Source organism: Pyxicephalus adspersus, chromosome 6 (genome assembly GCF_032062135.1).
Source record: "Pyxicephalus adspersus chromosome 6, UCB_Pads_2.0, whole genome shotgun sequence".
NCBI classification, from domain to species: domain Eukaryota; kingdom Metazoa; phylum Chordata; class Amphibia; order Anura; family Pyxicephalidae; genus Pyxicephalus; species Pyxicephalus adspersus.
In genome coordinates this window covers 6,547,881-6,568,991 of record NC_092863.1, presented here as the reverse complement: position 1 = coordinate 6,568,991, position 21,111 = coordinate 6,547,881, and the positions used below count along the sequence as shown (strand labels likewise).

The window sequence follows — 21,111 nt, the reverse complement described above, 5'->3', positions numbered from 1 at the left end:
CAAAGATCAAGACATTAAAAAGAAAGGAAAGGAAGAGGGGTTGTCGAAATCTCTCATTGAGACAGGTGTGGGCAAGGAGACACTCCAAAACTGGGAGTATAAAAATGGTTTATTCTCAGTTTCAAAAACAAACATTACAGATTAGAGCAATTTACAGTTTGATGCCTTAGTTTAAAGCACAGATCTGTACAGGGATATATACAGGGGAATTCAGAATTCAGTCATCTTTTTGTGTGTCTCTGCCTTCTTCTGCTCTCTTTGTAAATGGCGCTCTTCCTGCTGCAAACCTGTAAGCTGAGATCGAGCATCTGAGAGGCGTTTCTCCAGCTGCACGCTAATCATGCTATCCCTATAAAAGGAAAACAGATAATCTTCACAACTTGGCAACAAAATATCCTGAATACAGTATACTGTATGAAAATCTATTTTAATATCGCCACAATACAATCCCCTTTATCTGAGAAGGAAAGAAAAAGTCCAACAGGTATACTCAACCCATGCTAAAGCTGTGCCATTAAATTGAACCTGCTTCTGTTCTTTAGTTATGCAAAAATGGCAAAAAGAAATCTTATTAAAAGATGGAAGTTTTGTTATTATTAAAACAACACTATCAGTCCAAGTACACCTATGGCATGTCTTTAGATCTGCCACTAATGTGCTGCAGATATTAAGGGAAGAGCAGGCATCTTAAGAACACTGCAAGGGAAGCCATATTTTGATGCAACAAATTGCCTGTAATTAGAACTAAGGTTCTTCATAGACATCAAGGGGATGTTTGGTAAAGCATCAAAAGGATCAAACTAAAAAAAATAGCTTACATATGTATTTTAGCAGTAGTGTACAATTAGTAGAGACAGCACTGTGTATGTCAATCAACATTCCATGAACAGTGCTCACCTTCCTACATTCCGCGCCAGCGCCTCTGCAATGTGCCCGATCTCTTTTTGCTTCTGCTGGATCTTCTCCATAGTTTTGGCCAATTCAATGTTCAGAGCCCGCTTACTACTTTGACTCGCATTATACACTTCCTTGCCTTTTCTTTCTAGACTGTTTCTGGTCTCTGTTTGTTCCGCCTCATGGCTCTTGCCCTCCAACTTCTCATTGAGGAAGTCAAACACGTTGCGACGGGCAGGATTTCCCCGACCTGCTGCTAGTTTGGGTGCCCGCTTTTTCCTATTTTTGGGAGGGTTTTTCCCTCCTTTCACCTTCCTTTGTTGGATCTCTAGGCACTGGTCTAATGATTTCCCTTTTGGCAGAACAACGGCCTGTATGGGCTCAATTCGGCCCTCTGAATTCCTTCCGAGACCTAGAAATGCAAAGGGTGTAATAGAGGCTGACTTCAAATGAACAAATACATTTTTACTAATAATGATAATTTCAAATCAACAGGACTGCAATGGTCTGACAATTGTGTTGAACTGCTGGCAGACTGTAATTATTTAAAAAAAAATGATAAAACTGCACTAACCTTTTCCAAATTCATATCCCATACGAGCCAAAAGCTTTGATCCAATTCCACGTGTGTGAGCCTCCCAGCCGGCAAATTCAGAGCTGCAGGGAGCGGTTTCACCTCCTTCGCTGTTCACTAATACTTTATAAACAGACATACGTGAAGTAAATAGTATTGAAATTAAAGTATGAAAGGTAAATTGCTTGCTTAACTCTCTATGCTGTGAAGTTCTGTGTACAGGGATTAAAATGATTCTGGATTGACTTTGCATTTTTTAAGATGATCCCTTAAGTTTAGCACCTCTTATACAAATCACACATATATATTTTTTTTAAATATCAACCATTTCAGCCAACATTTTAAATACTTAGATGCCTAAAACACTGATTAAATGAAACAAAAGTGTCAAATTCACGTGTACTATAATTATTAAAAATTTTCATTTTATATTCAGTTTATAATCAAAAGTGAACCTTACAAAGTAAACCGAATTCACCACACTAAAATAAATGGCTTGATAATGATTAGCATTTTCCATGCCTTTTACTCGGTTTCTTTTTCAATCATATAATTACAAAAATGAATGAAATGTGGTTGGAAACCATCAATGATTGCTACATTCCATCAAACTTATCTTTGCTTTAGTCAACTATCTTATCAAGTGTTTGGAGGAGCAATTTGAGAACCCTTGTAAATGCACTGAGCCCTGACATAGGCTAAGTACACACCTGCAATATTTATCGTTAGAAAACCAACGATTACCGACTGATCAACGATTATTCACAATTATTTTGAATGATCGTATTGTGCACAATTCTGTACATGCTGTAACAATACGATCGTTCAAATATAATCCACCAATAATGTACACACACTAGATACTATCGTTTGAACGATGCAGGAAGTGACATGTAAAGGAGGAAGTGTATGAAAGAACAATCCACAATCACTGAACGACTGTACACACAATAGATAGCAAACGATTGTCGCCCAATCAGATTCGCTGGGAGGGCCAATCGTTTTCAGCGACATTTCTCATTCGTCGTCTTCGTTGACCAGTCGGTGTGCACTGTTAACGGCTTATCGGCTGATTGGTCATTAAACGTTCGTTTCCAACGATAATTATTGCACGTGTGTTTGTAGTGTTAGTCTTGAAACCAGCCAAAATGATATCACTAACCTCTGGCATACCCAGAATCCTCCGTTAGTTCCTCATCATCTTCATCAGAGGAAGACTCATCACTTTCCCGTAGTGGTGGGATAATGGCATCTGCTTCCAGCACAACTTCCTTTAGCAGCAGAGAATCAAATTTTACAGTGTAGAATGAGTTGTCTATGTCTGCAAAATGGAGTCAAAAAGAGTCAACAAGAGTATATAAATAGCAAGTGTAAAAGCAAACAAATAAACTACGACCTATATTTGTACAGTAGTAGAGTTTAATAAAAACAAAGTGGTTTTAGATAGGAAAAGCCGATAAGCAGATCCTTGAGGGGGCAGAAAAGGCAACAGATTCTATGTTTATTTTATGTTTATTCTATGCTTTGAGCTGTAAAAGCTGTTTGCAATTGCAAAAAGTGTTTAAGATCCTAAGTGGTCAGAAAGAAATGTGGTGCCCCTGGGCCAAACATCATGCTACAGACTGTACAAACTTAGTCCTAAACTTTGAACTCCCTGATTTATACCCAACAACAGATATTTGTTATTTCACCGGAGTTTCATTGATAGCATTTTTTCATTTATCTGCCTCCTAAAACTGTAAATGCATTATATGGCTTTTTCTGTAAGTGCAGACTTTACCTATGATCCGTCCCGGGTACCAAATGCCATCGCTGTGCCGGGCCAAGCAGGGTTTGTCAATGCTAAGAGAGCTAATATCTGGCTCCTCAAAGACCTGGAGTTCACTAACTGGCACCACTTGCCCGTGTGAGAACCTAGGCACAGGTCAAAAGAAAATGAATTGTTAAAAAACAAGAACTGTACACTGTATTTATAACTTAACAAATACAGCAATTGTTACAAACAAGACTTAGTAACAGAAATACCAATCAATGAAGAGAGCCAAGGAAAGTGTTTATCCAACTTCCATTAACTGAAAAGTAGCAATAATTAGTCTAGGTACCTAGACAGGAAGAAAGTAGGAGACCGATGCACTTACCTCTCTGTCACTCTGCTCTATCCTACCATCACTATGTCCATTGCAATCACCATAGCTCACTTGATTAGCTCTTTGTGTTGCTTTTCACTTTTCCAGTCTGAGCACTCCAATACTCAGTATACAGTTCACAGGTATTAGCTGACAGAGAGAGTTTCTCTTTGCTAATATCAAATCATATTTAGTTACACTAGCTTATTTTAAATACACAATTTTTTTTAATATATATCTATACGAATTGGAGATATTAATTTATTTTTTAAAAGTCTTTAGAAAAAGATATACTGCAGTCTGATTTGGTGAGTAACTTCCCAAAATACCAGTCTTTCTGAACTACTGACTTAAAATGACCTTACAGGTTACAAAGTCAGAGGTTAGTCAAAAAAACAGATCAGCATGCAGGTCAATAACTGGGTTAGAATGATGGACAAGCACTAGGCATTTATAGAAAGCAGCCTGCACCCTCCTGGTGTTTAGGAACTACAAAAAGCATGAGATTTTAGGTGCATTGGAAACCGGGTTATCAAGGTTTTCCAGACCTAAAATTCTTTGCTTACCTGCAGTTTTCATCAAAGTGACACTTTCCCTCCAGAAAGTATGGACATGGTTTCATAGCCTTGTGCGTGGGATAGAGATATAGAACCCGGATTCCTGGACTTCCATCCTCCGTTTGCTCTGAGCCCACAATCATAGCGTTATGATACTCCAACGTCCCCCATGTGCTATAGTAAGGAGCTCTAACTTTCATCCCACTAGTTTCATCCTCCTCTTCGTATTCTTCCGTCTCTTCTTCTGAAACACTGGATTCGCTATTCCCAGCCGCTTCATTTTCATTATTTAGCTCCCCTACAGCCCTCCTGAAAGCCTCATACTCATCGTCATGCTGCGAGGATGAGGAAGGTCCATCGAGGGAAGACAGTAAGTTCGATTTCTGCACCGACAACAAGCTAGACTCTGTTAGTTCTATAAGCTGCTCCAAGTCCCCCTGAAGCTGGAGAAGATCGGCTTTCTGTGAGGGGTCCACATCAGCATTAAGGGTCTGTCTGACCTGATCCAGCTGAGCTTTGTAGGTCTGTACAGCAGCTGCCAAACTTTCTTCATCCATTGTATGCAGGACGCCTTTCACCCAGAAGCAGCTCTTATTTTAGAGCTTATTTTCTGTAAAATAGAAAAGGAATATCAAATGTCATCAATCCTAAACTGTGTTCATGTATTTGGAAAAATGTTTTATTTATGTAAAAAGTGGACTGCTTAATTTTATAGTTTAGTTGAAACTTTGGAGCCCCAAAATAATGATTCTCTAAAATTATGATTCCCAGAACGATGACACACTGACAACTAGGGGTTGTCAGACCCTTAAGAAATGGACCCTTCAAGAACAAGGCACTATGACACAAGGGATCACTTAACAGTGACACACTGGTAGAAGGGGGTTATACAAAAGTGATACACTAACACATGGGGTTTCACAGAACACTGATTTAATGACACACTGACATTTGGGGGTTCCAAAACAACTGACACAGCAGAGGCACAGAACAGTAACACACTGACACATGGGGAACCTTGGGGGTATGCAACCATGACAAATGGACACCTGGAGACTTGAACACTTGGAGGTCCGAGGACAATGGCACATTTGACGTCCCAAAATACTAACAATGACATTAACAGGACCAGGAAAAATAACAAACTAACACTCGGGAGACTTGGCACACTGACATTTTAAGTTTTGAGGCTCCAAGAATAATACCACTCTGACACAAGGGGTCACAGAACAGTGACACACTGATACCGGGGTCAGAGAAGAATAACCCAATGACACAGACACTTACCGACGATTAACTGTTTGGCAAATACTCGTATTATTGTGACTTGTGGACCAAAACAATGAATCTTAGGAGTTTAAAACAATAACAAGTAGACACTTGGGAGTCCAAAACCATGATACACTGAACCTTAAGAATCCAAACAATGATAATTAGATATTTGGAGGTCCCAGACCAATGTCATATGGATACATGGACACTGGGGGGTCCCAAAACAGACACACAGGCAGTTGGGGGTCCTGAAACAAATACACATGGGCACTTGCGAATCCAAAAACAATGAGTCACAGACACATGGAGGTCCAAGAACAAAAGTCTGCAGACACTTTGGAGTTCAAAACAATGACAGCTGAACCCTTGTGACACTTGGGGGTCACAAAACAAAGACAAACCGACACTCGGGGGTCACAAAACAAAGACACACCGACACTCGGGGGTCACAAAACAAGACACACCGACACTCGGGGGTCACAAAACAAAGACACACCGACACTCGGGGGTCACAAAACAAAGACAAACCGACACTCGGGGGTCACAAAACAAAGACACACCGACACTTGGGGGTCCCAGAAGAATATGTAAACAAATAACACCTCTGCCATGCTGTGGGTCATACAAATAATGTAAATAAACCTTTATTTCTTTTATGTTAGCATTTTAAAACAGCAAATTGAATTATTTATAGGCTGGAAGAAGGTTTTAGTATAATATAATACGTTTTAATAGCTCACTAATACATTTTAAAGAGGTTTATATATCCATATTAGCACTTGGGGGTCCCAGGACAGTGATACCCTGACAATCTGGGGGTCACACTGGGGTAACAAACCCCAAACCTCCATACCCCAGGATTTCAAGACGGTAACTTTGAGGTAAAGCATGCTGAGACTTGTAGTCTTCCAGCTCCTAATAAACCACCAGCCATCCTTTTGCAATAATAACATCAATCGTTTCATTCCTACCTCCACATACTCTCACACAGACGCCATGACACCGGCTTCGTGACGTCACTCACGCCGCCATTTTTTTGTAGCCTCCGGTGTATTGTTTGACTTTGGTCAATTTCAATCCAAAACTATTTTTATCGACGGATAGAAATTACCTATTTAAACGAGAATTTCAATTCTGATTTTTAATTCCTGAAATGATATACCGAGGTTGACAATGTTTTGCAGAAGTGTATGCCACTCTCAAGATGGCCGCCAGGTTGGGACGCACTGGGCGTTTCCCAGAATGCAGCGCGGGTTGGGCGGAAGTGAGTGTTGGCTGGGCCTGATTAGTGCTGATGGGGTTCTGGGCAGAAGGTAAGTAGTGTAGGGTTGTTTACTTAGCTGGCTTGTGAGCAGACACGGTGTGTTTTATATTTCTAAATGCCGTGTATGATATTTATAAATAGATTTTATTAGCAGCTGTTACTTTTCCTAATTATAAGTATTGACAAATTGTTGAATTAGATGATTACATGCATAGAACATTACTTGTTGCCCATTAGGTGACTTTGCTGGGCCCTGTGCCTACCTAAGGGGCACTACAATCTTCATGGACAGTGAACCATCCTCCTGGCTCACCAAAGGGTGGCTGCCTTATTTTTGCAGGACTTACCTCCTATCTGGATATGGCCACTTACAGGCTGTAGGGGGCCAGCTTTGATCCAACGCCCCCTATGGGTCACAGAGGATAGTAATGTAAAGGAGAAACATGTCATTGCTAAAGGCTTTTTACAAAATGCTGCCATCCTGATGAGTTGTCTTTGTGCATTGCAAGGCTTTTCATCCACCCGGGGACCTAAAGGGTTTTTTTGCCTGTGGTGTGGGTCTGTTCTCTCTCTATTATGAATCTCCCCCTCCATCAGTCAATGTTCCCCCTGACCTCTTTTAGCTGGGCCCAGCATTTTTCACTAACCACCTGGTTGTTTTTGGGTAGTTACTGAAGAGTTGTTTAATAATGCAGGCGCTGCCGTGGGCTGAAAACGGAGTCTCTTGAGAGTTGATCTTTACTCTCCTTGTGGGTCTCTCTTCTCTATATTGTGGATTGCGACCCTTCTTAGACACTTGGAAGGCTAATTGCCATTGCTCTGGGAATGTTCTCTCTATGTCTTGGGACACTGTTTTCCCTGGGCCCATGGAAGGCTATTTGGCAGTGTAATGGGTCTATATCATGGGTCACCACCCTTCCTGGGCCCATGGAGGGTTATTTGCAAGTGGTGTGTGTCTCTTATCTCTTTACCATGGAACACAACCCTTCTAAGGCTAGATGCCATTGGGCTGTGTCTATTCTCTTTTGTATTATAGACCACAACTCTTCTTGGGCCCATGGAGGGTTTTTTGGAAGTGGTGTGGGTCTCTTATCTTTATACTATGGAACACAACCCTTCTAAGGCTAGATGCCATTGGGCTGTGTCTGTTCTCTTTGTAATATAGACCACAACTCTTCTTGGGCCCATGGAGGGTTTTTTGGAAGTGGTGTGGGTCTCTTATCTTTATACTATGGAATACAACCCTTCTTAGGCCCTTGGAAGGTTGTTTCCCAGTGGTCTAGGTCCTTTCTCTCTGTATTATGAATCACTACCCATCCTGGGCCCATGGAGGGTATTTGCCATTGGTCTGGGTCTGTTCTTTCTAAATTATGGACCATGTTTTTTTCTGGGCTCATGGAGGGTCATTTGCTAGTGATGTAGGTCTCTTATCTCTATACCATATGGTAGGCTAATTGCTATTGGTCTGGGTATGTACTCTCTATATATCTTATGCCAACCAATGAATATATAAAGGGAGATGGATAAACTTATCTATACTTTGATGTACATTTTCCCTTGTAACAATCTTTTCAAAATATAAGACTTCAAATAGCTTCATTAGCCTAAAACCCCTCTTTCCTTTCTTCCTTAATGTCTATTTAGTATACTTACTGGGATGGTTACACATTGATTATTACTAATGGCAAGAGAGGGACGGCAAACCCTTTCAGACTCTCTATAACGTAGATAACTGTCATGGAAGGCCAATTGCCAGTGTAATAGGTTTCATAGTTACATAGTAGGTTAGGTTGAAAAATTCATAAGTCCATTAGGTTCACCATTAGGGAAATAAACATATCCCAGGTAACAAAACCCTATAAGACATAGTTGGTCCAGAGGAAGGCAAAAAAAAAACCCTGGTACAATTTGCTTCAACGGGAAAAAAAAATCCTTCCTGATTCCATGAGGCAATCGGATGTTCCCTGGATCAATGGTCTCTGTTATCTTTACTTTAAAGCCTTAATCCCCAGTTATTTTCTGTGCTTCTAGAAATCATCCAGCTTTTTCTTAAAGAAATCTAAAGTAGTTGCTGACACTACTTCCCGAGGGAGCCGATTCCACTTTTTCACAGACCTTACAGTGAAGAATCCCTTCCTTATCCGGAGCTTAAACTTCTTTTCCTCCAGATGCAAAGAACGCCCCCTTGTGCTTTGTAATGATCTTAAACTGAATAATTGGGAAGAGAGTTCTCTGTATGGACCATTTATATATTTATACCGGGTGATCATATCCCCCCTTATATGTCTCTTCTCAAGGGAGAATAGATTCAGTTCAGCTAATCTCTCCTCATAGCTGAGCTCCTCTATTTAACATGTATTGCCACCTATCCTGGGCCCATAGGGCTTATTTGCCAGTGGTCTGAGTCTCTTCTTTCTATATTTTATACTACTATCCTTTCTGGGCCTGTAGAGATTTTTTTGGAAGTGGTGTGGGTCTCTATACCATGTTGGCACTTGCAAGGCTAAATGCCGTTGGTCTGGGTCTGTTCTCTCTATCTTGGATCACTGTCCTCCCTGGGCCCATTGGGGTTATTTGCCAGCAGTGTGGGTCTCCTATTTCTGTATTATATACCACCATTGAAGGCTATTTGCTGGTGCTAAAGGTCTCTTCCTCCAAGAGTCGCTAGGGATAGATTTTTACCAACTGTCGCCACAGCATGCTCTCGCCTACCTACAAACTATACAGCTGCTCCCCTTCTCCACCCAAAGGCATGGATTTTGAGTACAAGGCTGGAAAGAAAAAAATCTACAATGTTTCTTATCACCTGAGAAGCACCAGCCTTTCATATACCAACCAGAGTATCAGTCACTTTATTTTTATGTTTGATCTTTAAGCTGTTTTTCTGATTCATTTTCTATTTTTGTATGTTTCCCATCTGTAGGTCTCCATCATGTATACTCTGTTATCTGGCCTGTATAAGTATATGTTTCAGAAGGATGAATATTGTATCCTGATCCTGGGCCTGGATAATGCCGGCAAGACAGTAAGTATTGTGAATCTAGCGATGGGGTATAAGCATTTCATGGGGGGTGCTGGCTTCCTCCAGGTTTGCATGCCAATTAGATTATTTGCATATAGATAAAATACACTACTCATATATCTTATTATCACTTTATTTCTTTTTTTACTAAAATGTAAGGTCATTTGTGGTTTATGGAGAGATCAATATGTCAATCAAGACGTCCATGCAGCAAGATTTTACATCCGATTAGGTTGTGATGGGCAGCCTCCGACATTATAACAGATTGCTTACAATTAGCAGTAATTGATTCCCACCAGGGAATGTTTGATTCCTTGTTTTATAAATGGAGCTTATAGAGTTACTAGTTGGTTTGAAAGTGATCCTGTCAAGGGGTTAACAAGATTACAATGGCAGTATCCTGGAAAAAAACAGCTTTACGCTTAGCTTTTGTTAGCCTGTTTGCTACAAGGCTTTTTTAGCAGTGACTTTTGTAGTAGGATTTGATTCCTTTCTGTTTTTTTTTTTTACCCCTGACACTAAAGCTATGTACACACGTCCAACAGTTCTCGCCTGATCGGCTCGGGGCCCATATCGGACGAGAAGCTGGCGTGTGTACGGCGCCAGTCGTCCGTCATCCGAACGACCCTCCTGGCGGATCCATAGATGAATAATGATCCTAATGGAAGGGGAGAGCGCGCAGTAGGGTGCCACTCTGTAGCTCTCCTCCTCCCCTCTCCATAGAGCAGAACGGTGTTGTATGTGCAGCACTCATTCATGCATCATGAAAGATCCATTCCAACGACTATTATTGCACGTGTGTATGCGGCTTTGGACCAAAACACCAGGCATAACTTTATTAAAATTATCTAAATTGGTTAAATAATTGCCTGTTCCATTTTGATCCAGTGACCATCTAATTTCTAGTCCCCCTGCCACAGGGACCATTGGGGTAATATTTTCCCACAGAGCGTGGCAGATAGACAATTTAGCAGTCTACCTGAAATGTAAGAAATAAGATTTTGGCTTGTGTTTGGGCTTAAACTCATTTGTAAAATTTTAGAAAAATATGGGTTATAAATGGGACTAAATCCACACAGCTTATCTATCCATGTTCTAGCCCAGGGCGCCGACATCTTTCTTCTCCCCTCCTTTCTACAGACCATCTTTGGCAAGCTTGATTGGCCATCCGGGCATGACATAACTCTGGTGCGGCAACTCATTAACCCTGGCACATGCAAGGGAAGCCAGGATTTTCCTGCCAACCAAAGCTGATGCTGTGCATGCGTAGCTTAACTTTAACCCCAGAAGCCTGGAGCAAAAGGAACGATCACCTGTTTTTCTGCAATAATGACCGGCCTGATCATGCAACCCCCAGTCCACCAGCAATATGTGTTGGCTTTGTTTTGGGGGGCTAGTAGATTCTTTTTGTTCATTGACTTTTTCTTTTCAGACTTTCCTGGAACAAACCAAAATTCGATTTAGCAGGAACTACAAAGGAATGAACCTTGCCAAAATAACTACAACGGTTGGCCTGAACAGTGAGTTTTTTTTTTTTTTTTTTTTTTTTTATATACAAGTAGATTAGAGACTTTGTCACTATTAATGGTGAAGTGACCCAACTTACCTGCAATGTAAAATACCTGATTTTGTTAGGAGTGGGGGAAAAACATGACATTTGCTCCATCTTCCCAATTTGTAGTGTTTACGCCTGGACAACCAATCACTTGCCAAATGATTGACAAACTGATCAGCTTCTAGCTAATTTTGTGCATGCTGAACAGTCTGTATGATCTCCAGACAAATAATTTTCTTGTAGATTTGTTTTGTACATAAATAATCCATACTGCATAAATGTGAATCTTGTCTCGGGGGCCTGCGCTTTATTTTTAAAAAGTTAACTAGTTAAAAATAAAAAATTCTAAGTCTTTAGTTTTGATAGAATCAGTGGAGGCTCTGTTAGGTGTTCATTGGTGTGTTCACTCCTCTCACTTTCTGCAAGGAGACACAATATTATAACATTTAGTAAAGTAGGTAAGGTTATCACTACTAACAATGTTTTTATTGCTGCTTTTCTGTCCCAATGATGCCTTTATATCCTGGTAATTGTAGGGGCATCACAAGAATAGGAAGTGGGGAGGGGGGTAGTAATTCTATAATGGAGTTAGGTACAGACAGTGGAATATAACAGAGTATTGCTTGCAAATTGAATATTTGTCTATCGTATGATATACGTATGCTTCTTAGAAACTACTGATGATTATATGCTTTTATATTTTATTCTCCATTATAGTTGGGACAATAGATGTTGGAAAAGCCAGGCTTATGTTCTGGGATCTTGGAGGACAGGATGAGCTGCAATCTCTTTGGGATAAGGTAAGTCCTCAGCTCATTGACCAACATCAATTTAAAACTCCATATATATTCCATTGTAAGTCAGCAGGAATATTTCAGAAATATCCCTTCCTGTTGTCTATATCAGCGGTCGCCAACCTTTTCAGGTCTGCGGACCACTAAAATCACCAGCTGCCAACAGGCAAATGCCAGAATGATGTCATTATGATATAACCCCGCCCACTCTCCCATTTGCGGATGGGACACAGCCGACCTCCCTGAGCCTGGGAATTGCTCGGGGGACGAGGTCCGTGGCTCTGGCTGGTGTGTCCCCTCCCCCAGCGCAGGGTCTTTCTCCTGACCTCGCTTGGGGGTGCACCGACCAGAGCCGCGGACCTCCGGTTGGCGACCGCTGGTCTATAGTGACCATTCACATTGCTAAGACGTAAAGCCAACACTTGGCAAAACTCTTGGTTCAAAGGAGGTTATTGTCCCAGAATTCCTCGCTGCACACATCAATATCTGCTCCCTGCCTTAATTTCTTTTTTCCTGAAAATAAGATTAAGGGAGTCAGGTTCCAAGCCAGCAAAACTTTCTAGTTCTTGCTATGTTTAAAAAAACCTAATTTTGTTATTAGCCACTAGTGGGAATTTCCAGATGTGAATACTCTGCCCTTTTTTAAAGGGTTAAAACATTAACTACACAGGATAATATTTTAGTTGTTGCATTGTGGAAAGAAGCAAAGCACAACCATTCTGTTAGTATGTAAAAACACTGATTTACATTATTAACATGCAAGATGATTTATTTTACATCTTTATCTGAAAAAAAAAGAAATGATGCAAAGGAGATGGATTTTCTTTAAATGGAAAGTAGAAAAATATATACTCGTAGCTGCGGTTGTTCTTTAGGCTGTAGTAAAACTACTGAGCCATAGCAAAGTGTTTTCATATTCCATTCTTTGGTGCTCTCTGAAAAGGTTTGGGTTAAGTTTGTTAATGTTCCGACCATATTCTGCATTTTCAGTATTATGCAGAGTCCCATGGAGTAATCTATGTCATTGATTCCACGGATGAGACACGGCTGTCTGAATCTAAAAGAGCTTTTGGTAAGCTAAATATTTATATAGTATTTATAGTGTTTTTTTATTTTTCTAGCCCTCTTTTGCAGCCAGTACAGATTTAACTCCTAACTTGCATATGACTTGCTAAATAGCCCATAGTGCAGCAAGTATTTCAGTTGCAGGTTACCTTTGACATGACCAATTTATGTCCTTCAGTGTAGTTAAGCTGCAGTATATGAAGCCATGCCAAAAGATTAGGACACCCCATGAAATCTTGTGTGTTTTTGTAATCTTGAAAATATTCTCAATTTTAACAATACTGGGGGATTCAAGTAATATACCCAAACAATTGAAACCTAAAAGACTTTTCAAACTTATCTGTAAAAAGTAATTTTACAAGAATGCAATTTCTGGTGTGGACTAAATTAGGACAACCCCAAATTTATTCCCATTTAAAATGGCTCAAATCACACCCAGGTGTATCTCATGAGGGTGCACATGATTAGAAACTAGGTTAATGACTACAGCTTGGCCACCTCTCTGTTCCCACCCCAGCCACTGGACAGTGAATAGTAAACAGTCTATTATTTTTCTGCTACTGTCAGTGATGGCAGATATGCATGTAGCACACCAGATTGGCTCCTATAGTATTTTATTAATATTATTATTATAACACAGTATTTATATAGCGCCATCATATTACGTAGCGCTGTCTATAGTCGTGTCACTAACTGTCCCTCAAAGGAGCTCAGAAACTAATGTCCCTTACTATAGTCAAATGTCATTAATGTAGTCTAAGGTCAATTAAGGGAGAAGCCAATTAACCTCATTGCACGTTTTTGGGATTTGGGAGGAAACCGGAGGAAAACCCACGCAGACACGGGGAGAACCTGCAAACTCCATGCAGATAGTGTCCTGGCTGGGATTCAAACCTAGGACCTAGCGCTGCAAAGGCCAGAGTGCTGAGCCACCGTGCTGCCACGTACTCTGTATAAGAGGCTATGAGCAGCTAATAACAAGTCATATTCAGGTAAATCAACTTAAATGCATTACAAAATACATTTCAGCGTGTGTTATTAGATACACAACTTCATTAATATTTGCCTAAAGTTCAGCTTTAAGCAAAATGAGTAATGAATGGGCCAATGCTGCAATCTAAGTAATCAATCTTAAGTTATATTTACTTAGCTTGCTTACTTTGTTTCCAAAGCTTGCTGTACACGTTGGCAATTGAAAGTCATGTGAACAAGGCCTTATTGTTCTGATATGACAGTGAGATTAGTTTATGTGGATTGTTTTAAAATTTAAACAATATTTTTTGCGTTTTTTTTTTCCCATAATACCATTCTTATTTTTCTATGCAGAAAAAATAATCAGCAGCGATGCTTTAGAAGGAGTCCCCATCTTGGTGCTGGCAAACAAGCAAGATGTGGAGGTAAATGGGTCTTGAGTAGAACTGCCAACAAAAAAATGCAAATTTGCAATTACAAATTTGGAATAACAAATGTTACAACTTAATGCAATATAATCCCCTCTCTCTTTACTTGTAAAATAAGCTTCAGCAATTTAGGGTTGACCTGTTGACACCCTATAAAAATGTATCATGTGTACCCTTCTATGACCCTAAAAAGGAAACTTTCAGATTGTATCCTGGGCCATCATGACTTCACTAAATGGAAAGTTTTCTTCCCCTTTGAGTGACGCCTGGCTCCCCGAGCATGTGTTGATTTGGAGCTGATAAATTTAATGGTCCGCTGGTTCAAAAAGGTTGGGTAACACTACTCTAAATCTCCATACCTGCCCACAACGTTCTGTTCCCTGGCTTCCAAATAAATGTAAGAAGCAAAAAAAATGGACTCCCATCTATAGCTGTCCTGAAAAGGTTTTACTTTGCTAACAGCCCACTAATACTCAGCAAAAACCTTGTTGAAATTAACTAATTTCCTTCTGCATAAACAAACTATCTTTGTGTACTTAAGGAGGGATTGGGTCAATGTATATAAAAAAAATCAAGAAGAACAGTTCCTTTGAAGTGTCACTAAAATAAATTGCTTTAGTTTGCAAGTGTCAAGGAAAAGACACTTCTTGGTTTACAACGTGGTGCTGGGTAATATGTTGTCCCTATATAAATCCTGTTTAATAATAACAATTTAGAAGAAGGAAGATAAGTTGCAGTGTCATTATCCGCCTCCAGAGGGAGACAGAGCCTGTTACATTTATTACAAACACAAAACATGTGCTTGCCAATAATACAAATCAGAATTCCTGGCTCAGCCAGCACAAAGCTGCAGAATGTCAATTTCTTGCACAATTAAAAAAAAAATGTATCCTTTGCTGCCCAGCTGGATGTTTAATTTGTTTTATAATATGTAAATTATGCAATAGTAGTATAAAGAGACCCAGAGTCATGAATAATGAGTAATGTCACACATGTTTTAAGAAATCCGTGACCTAGGCTTTTGTGATTGTACAATATTCAGATCATTGCGTCCCTGTCAACTCGTGCTGCTTGCTCTAGCTAGATTCAAACAGACAGAACCGATGCACAAGAAGTTCATCGCACAGCAGTCAGAACCTGGCAAACATTTAAAAGGGGATCTACAGATATGACGGACTGGGGCCCCAAGAGCCACATGCTTCTATAACAAAATCAGTGTGCTTAAGAATCGTTTAAGCAAAGGAACTGCTGCCTGGATGAACCACCCTATAGCTTACCAAGAACACTGCAGAATTTGAGAAATCAGACATCATACTGGTGTTGCTAGCAAGGTAGCAACATAATATCATAATATACATACACTGAACAGTTTTGTCTCAATGGTTTGTTTCTTCCTTAACCATCTGTGTCATTAGAGGTTTGTAAATCAAAAGACTGACCATGCTCAGTCCTTGTCTCCAATTTGTTGTCCTGCATTGTCACATATCGAAATGCCAGGGCTTGATAAGCAAGCAGATTCTTTTAAGTTTGTCCCGAGCAGCAACATGTGGCTTACACTGGAGCAAATGCATGTAGGCAAAGGCTGCAGATGATGAGCGGGACTGAAATACAAAAAAAAAATGTGAAACTGTATTGTAAATATGGCAATGGTTTGATACATACAAAGTGATTTTGCAAACTAAATGTCAGAGTTAATCTTCTTTTATTACACTCATAAGAAAAAAATACCTAGCAACCCAAATATGTGAGAAAATAGAACTGGTCTTTACATCCATTGTATGGCAGCCACCTAATAATTCTAAGACTTTATGGTATTGGTGGGGATTTCCAAATGGCGGGAGCACCCCATCTTTACAATCCACTGACCTTTTATTTCAATATTTTCTTTGTTGACACTTGGTGTTTTAAGTGATTTTTAGCCAGTCATTCTGTGTGTTTTTATTTATTATTTGTTTAAGATGCCACACTGTAGCTATCTTTAGAAAACTATTATTACTTTTAAGTATCATCATATTTTCTTTTGGGTGCTTTCCATCCCAACTTGTGTAAATAAGTGCCCTGCCCATTGTAAAGGGATTCTCCCTTTGTTAGTCAGAGATAATTCACATATCTTGGGTTCAGTTCTTTGGCTGATGAGTGTTTCAAACATAAGAATATTCTGCAAACATTAACGGCTTCTGCCCTTAAGAGAATCGTGCTTGCAGGGTACAGGAGACCAACTCAAAATGGAGTTTGCCAGGTATTTAAAATTTAATTGGAACATTGAAAAATGATTATGCTATAAAATAATTTACAGGTCAGTAAGCAACATAAGGTGACAAGGTTACATATTAAAAAAAAAAAACGGGCACAGAACAATTTTTCAAAATGGTTATTTGCATAGGAATTGGAACTGGTAAGCAATTTTGACTGCCCCAGTAGGAGTCCATTCTATATAACGGCACCCCTAGGGTACAGCAAAGCCCCTCTTTTTCTGGATTGTCTAATTACTATCTGTGCTGGTTGAGGAGCACATAGCATACTATAGAGCAGTGTTTTTCAACCATGGTTCCATGGAACCCTAGTATTCCTCCAGAGGATGATGGGGGTTTCTTTAAATAATTAGCATGTTGTGCCTCTGTTTAACAAACACCAATAACCTTTATGATCATCTGCAAGGATGACATTCTACCCACTGACCCCACCATGGCAATATGCATTGTATATAGTAATTCTTGCAGGAGTTCCCTGAAGAATTTGGAGGTATTTCAAGAATTCCTACATGTTAAAATGTTTGAGAATGGCTGCTACAGAGTGTCATGTCATTAACAGTCTGCTGGACCAGGTGATACTATCTATGAGCCATAGCCGCATGAGATATGCTTTTATAGGTAAAAGCCATGCATTTCCATTACACCTCATGAACTTAATGTCTTATGAAAAGATACATGATATCATAGATTTAAAGGTACATTGTTAGGCCAATTTCTACTGTGTTTTGCTTTATTTGTTCTTTGTGTAATTTTTGCTTTGTTTTTTTTCCCTAGGGTTGCCTGTCCATACCGGATATCAAAACTGCCTTTAGTGATTGTATCAACAAGATTGGAAAAAGAGATTGTCTCACCCAAGCCTGCTGTGCACTTTCTGGGTAAGAACCTTGTTGTTTGCTATATAAAGATCATAAATGTCTTGTGTTTAATTTTTTTAAATATATATCAGTGATGACAACCAAACTTTGGTTAGTTTGAGAGATGTTAAAAACACTATTTAAAGCTACGTACACATGTCAAATTTTTCTTGCCTGATAATCGGCTCAGGGCATAACTCGGGCGAGAATCTGGGGTGTGTACAGCCTCCGTCGTTCATCGTCCGTGGATCTGTCCTGGCAGATCCACGGACGATGAACGATGAGTGATCCTAATGCAAGAGAAGGGGGAGAGCGAGCAGCAGGGTTATCTCTTTCTTAAACCATCACAATCATTTATATATATATATATATATATATATATATATATATATATATATATATATATGTATATATATAGGTTCTCGGAAAAAGTTATAATTATACTTTCTTTGTCCCCATTTCTGCATCATTGGTTGAGATATCACTGACCTTTGAGTTCTTTAGATCAAAGAGCGTTTTCTATGAGATTTCACCAGGAGGTGATTGATTTTTGCAGCAAAAGCATGTTTTATATTTAGTGCTGAGCAATGATTTTTTTTAAAGTATTGTTTAAAAATTCCCAAAGTTGAATGAATAGAATTGTGTTAGGCCTTGCTGACCACTTCTTATGTTTCTTTAGGAGGGGCGTAAATGAAGGTGTGGAATGGATGGTAAAGTGTGTAGTGAGAAATATTCATCGACCTCCAAGACAGAAGGACATCACATAAAGGTTGTGACGATGAGCTGCGCACGGAGACTATTCTATGCAGCGGAACAGACTGGAATGTATATATCCCATACCTGCCTCTTGTGTATAGATACACTGTATAGAATTATATTTATCTTAAATTCCTCTTGTGCCCAATGGGCTACTTTAAACACTTGGTGACATGAACACTCCCCTCACCTCTGTAATATCCTACATAGAAGTGCAGCTGGTCACCCCTTGTGGGTGATAATTTCCAGGACCTGATGTCCCATCTTTTTTTTTTTTTTTTGATCCTGCAGCTAGCACACATTGGTTGTGTAGATTTTTCCCATGTAGGAATGTGCCAGCATTAACCAATGGGCAACAGTATTAAAGGCACCAAAAAGGCGAGAAATTGACTTTGAATTTGAACTATTATTTAAGGAAATTGTTCTAGGGGCTTTTAATAAGTTTAGGGCAATAAGGAGTAAAGCACAGATAGGTGCTGTTGAGGACACATATCTTGCTCCAGTTACTAATCTGGAACAAGCATTTAAACAATGGTTTCAAAATTCTTCATTAGTCAGTAGCTCAGAAAATATTAAAGCCAAAGAAATGGTAAGGAGAGTCAAGGTGCATTTTTAGGGGCATCTTGCCACGGCTATAGATTTAGCTCCACAATTTCAGCTGCAGCCTACTCCCCAGGCACACATGTGCATGGACAAGTTCCCTTAAAACACTTCTGCCATTATGGGGACTGTTCAGCAAGAGTGCGAGTGCTTTGCAAGTCAACGTGGCAGGTCCTGGTGCAAATTGAAAAAATAGTTGGGACAGATGTGAAATCTTTTCTGCTTTTTTGTGTCTTAAATATCTGCACAAAAGAGGCAGCTCATTCCTCTGCGTGTGTGGTTTATACAAACTGACAGTGGTGAATGTTTGTATTAACGAGGCGTTATTTTTGTGGTTGTACAGGGGATTTCCTCACCAGAGATATTTTTATGGTGGCTTTCCTACCAAAATAAAATTCAAAAATCTGAACCCTTTGTCTTGTAAATTGTCATTTACTACATGAAAAGGCACAATGGCACAAATATATTTGCAAAAGCAATTGGTGAGATACAAATGCAGTCCAGCAAACATTCTACCTGCACTTTGAATGTTTTTGGTAATCCTTTGCAGCCAGAATCTAGAAAGCACCTTACAGGGCCACAGAGTGTGTTTTCTGAGGTATATGCTTTGTAACTTTGCTTTCTACGACAGGTCAGAATCTGGCTGCTCAATGTAACATTATTTTAGTACAGGTAGTCCTGGGTTACATACGAGATAGAGACTGGACTGTAGGTTTGTTCTTAAATTAAATTTGTATGTTACGGGTCCGTACAATTTTTTAATAAATGCAATTACAACAGATGTTTGTCTCAACATATTAGGCAGCATGGTATAAAATCCCCACTGTAAACTAATCACAAACAAAACAAAATTAAAATTAAAAACTTTATGGAGCCTAATAAACTGGAGCAAACTGTGCTTTGATAAGCAAACAAAAACAGCTGCAGAGTTTGTCTTGGTCATTAAAGGGTTACAAGATTTTACAGCTCAGCTTTACCAAGGCCTTGATTTGGCAAAGTAAAGTTACCTACACACATCCAATGGTTCTCCCCCAATAATTTGCTCAAAGCTGATATCGGACGAGAATCTGGCGTGTGTACAGCGCCCATCGTCCGAACGACTGTCCTGTAGGATCCACGAATGACAATTGATCCTAATGGAAGAGGTAGAGCGCGCAGTGGGGTGTCGCTCCGTCTTTCTCCCCCTCCCCTCTCCATAGAGCAGAATGGTGCTGTATGTATAGCAGTCGTTCATGCATTGTGCAGTCCTTAGTCGTTAGATCTTGAAAGATCCTTTCCAATTACAATAATTGCACGTGTGTACCCAGCTTAAGGCTACGTGCAGTAATTATTGTTAGAAAACAAACGATTAATGACCAATCAACGATCATGCACCAATAATTTAAACGATCGTATTGTGCACAATTCTTTACATGCTGTAACAATACGATCATTCAAATATAATCCACCAATAATGTACACACACTAGATATGATCGTTTGAATGAAGCAGGAAGTGATGTGTACAGGACAAACTGTACCGCAGAACAATCCACAATCACTGAACGACCGTACACACAATAGATAGCGAACGTTCGTCGCACAATCAGATCGGCAGGGACAGTCGTTCGTTTCCAGTGACATTACCTGTTCATCTTCGTCGTTTTTTAACGATTATCCTACAAACGGTCGTTAGTCATTCGCATAGTTCTCCCCAGAGCTTTTTAGCCGGTTGCTCCGCCCGGCTGATTTGAATACCCCGCCCAGCTCTCGGCAGCTCTCATCCTCGGATGCACGGAACTCAGAGAAGCTGCTCTGTGTCCTCCTGTGCAGCCTTCATGTGAAGGAGACATAGGCAGCCCCGCCCCCATCTCATAGCAGGAGCTCAGATTTCTGCCTTTGAAATGTATCCACTGCTAAGAGCTGTGTATAAAGTCTGATGTCTGTGTACATACCTCTTGTGTACAAACCTCCATATCTCCTAATATGTATGTCGCAATGACCTGTAATTTTCAGGGTGTACAGGGGACCCTCATAGATACTAGTTATTACAATTTCAGCCCCCCAGCTTTAAAGAATTTCAAGATATGGGGGTCACAAATGTAAAAAGTTATGAAAATTGAACTTTGGGGTTGCTGTTTCTGAGGA

The 21,111-nt window shown here is 39.9% G+C and overlaps 2 protein-coding genes and 1 long non-coding RNA gene across 3 annotated transcripts in view; 1 reads left to right on the top strand and 2 right to left on the bottom strand.

Annotated features, from left to right (window-relative positions):
- Positions 1-91: 91 nt before the first annotated feature.
- Positions 92-6,470, bottom strand: ZGPAT (zinc finger CCCH-type and G-patch domain containing). The gene is made up of 7 exons (XM_072414332.1): positions 6,395-6,470; positions 4,161-4,761; positions 3,249-3,382; positions 2,631-2,789; positions 1,469-1,591; positions 898-1,306; positions 92-349 (listed from the first exon to the last, which is right to left on the bottom strand). The coding sequence occupies exons 2-7, from the start codon at positions 4,706-4,708 to the stop codon at positions 211-213; spliced, it is 1,512 nt and encodes a 503-aa protein (XP_072270433.1). The 5' UTR covers positions 4,709-4,761; positions 6,395-6,470; the 3' UTR covers positions 92-210.
- A 190-nt stretch (positions 6,471-6,660) lies between these two features.
- On the top strand, positions 6,661-19,394 carry ARFRP1 (ARF related protein 1). The gene is made up of 8 exons (XM_072414331.1): positions 6,661-6,736; positions 9,611-9,712; positions 11,142-11,229; positions 11,982-12,064; positions 13,049-13,130; positions 14,450-14,520; positions 17,550-17,650; positions 18,309-19,394. The coding sequence occupies exons 2-8, from the start codon at positions 9,620-9,622 to the stop codon at positions 18,394-18,396; spliced, it is 606 nt and encodes a 201-aa protein (XP_072270432.1). The 5' UTR covers positions 6,661-6,736; positions 9,611-9,619; the 3' UTR covers positions 18,397-19,394.
- The window catches only part of LOC140332999 (uncharacterized), a 14,831-nt gene continuing 4,954 nt past the window's right edge, over positions 11,235-21,111 (bottom strand). The window contains exons 2-3 of the long non-coding RNA XR_011921266.1: positions 15,963-16,124; positions 11,235-11,683 (exon numbers count right to left, since the gene is read on the bottom strand). This is a non-coding gene — a long non-coding RNA (uncharacterized lncRNA). The remainder of the gene's footprint in view (positions 11,684-15,962; positions 16,125-21,111) is intronic.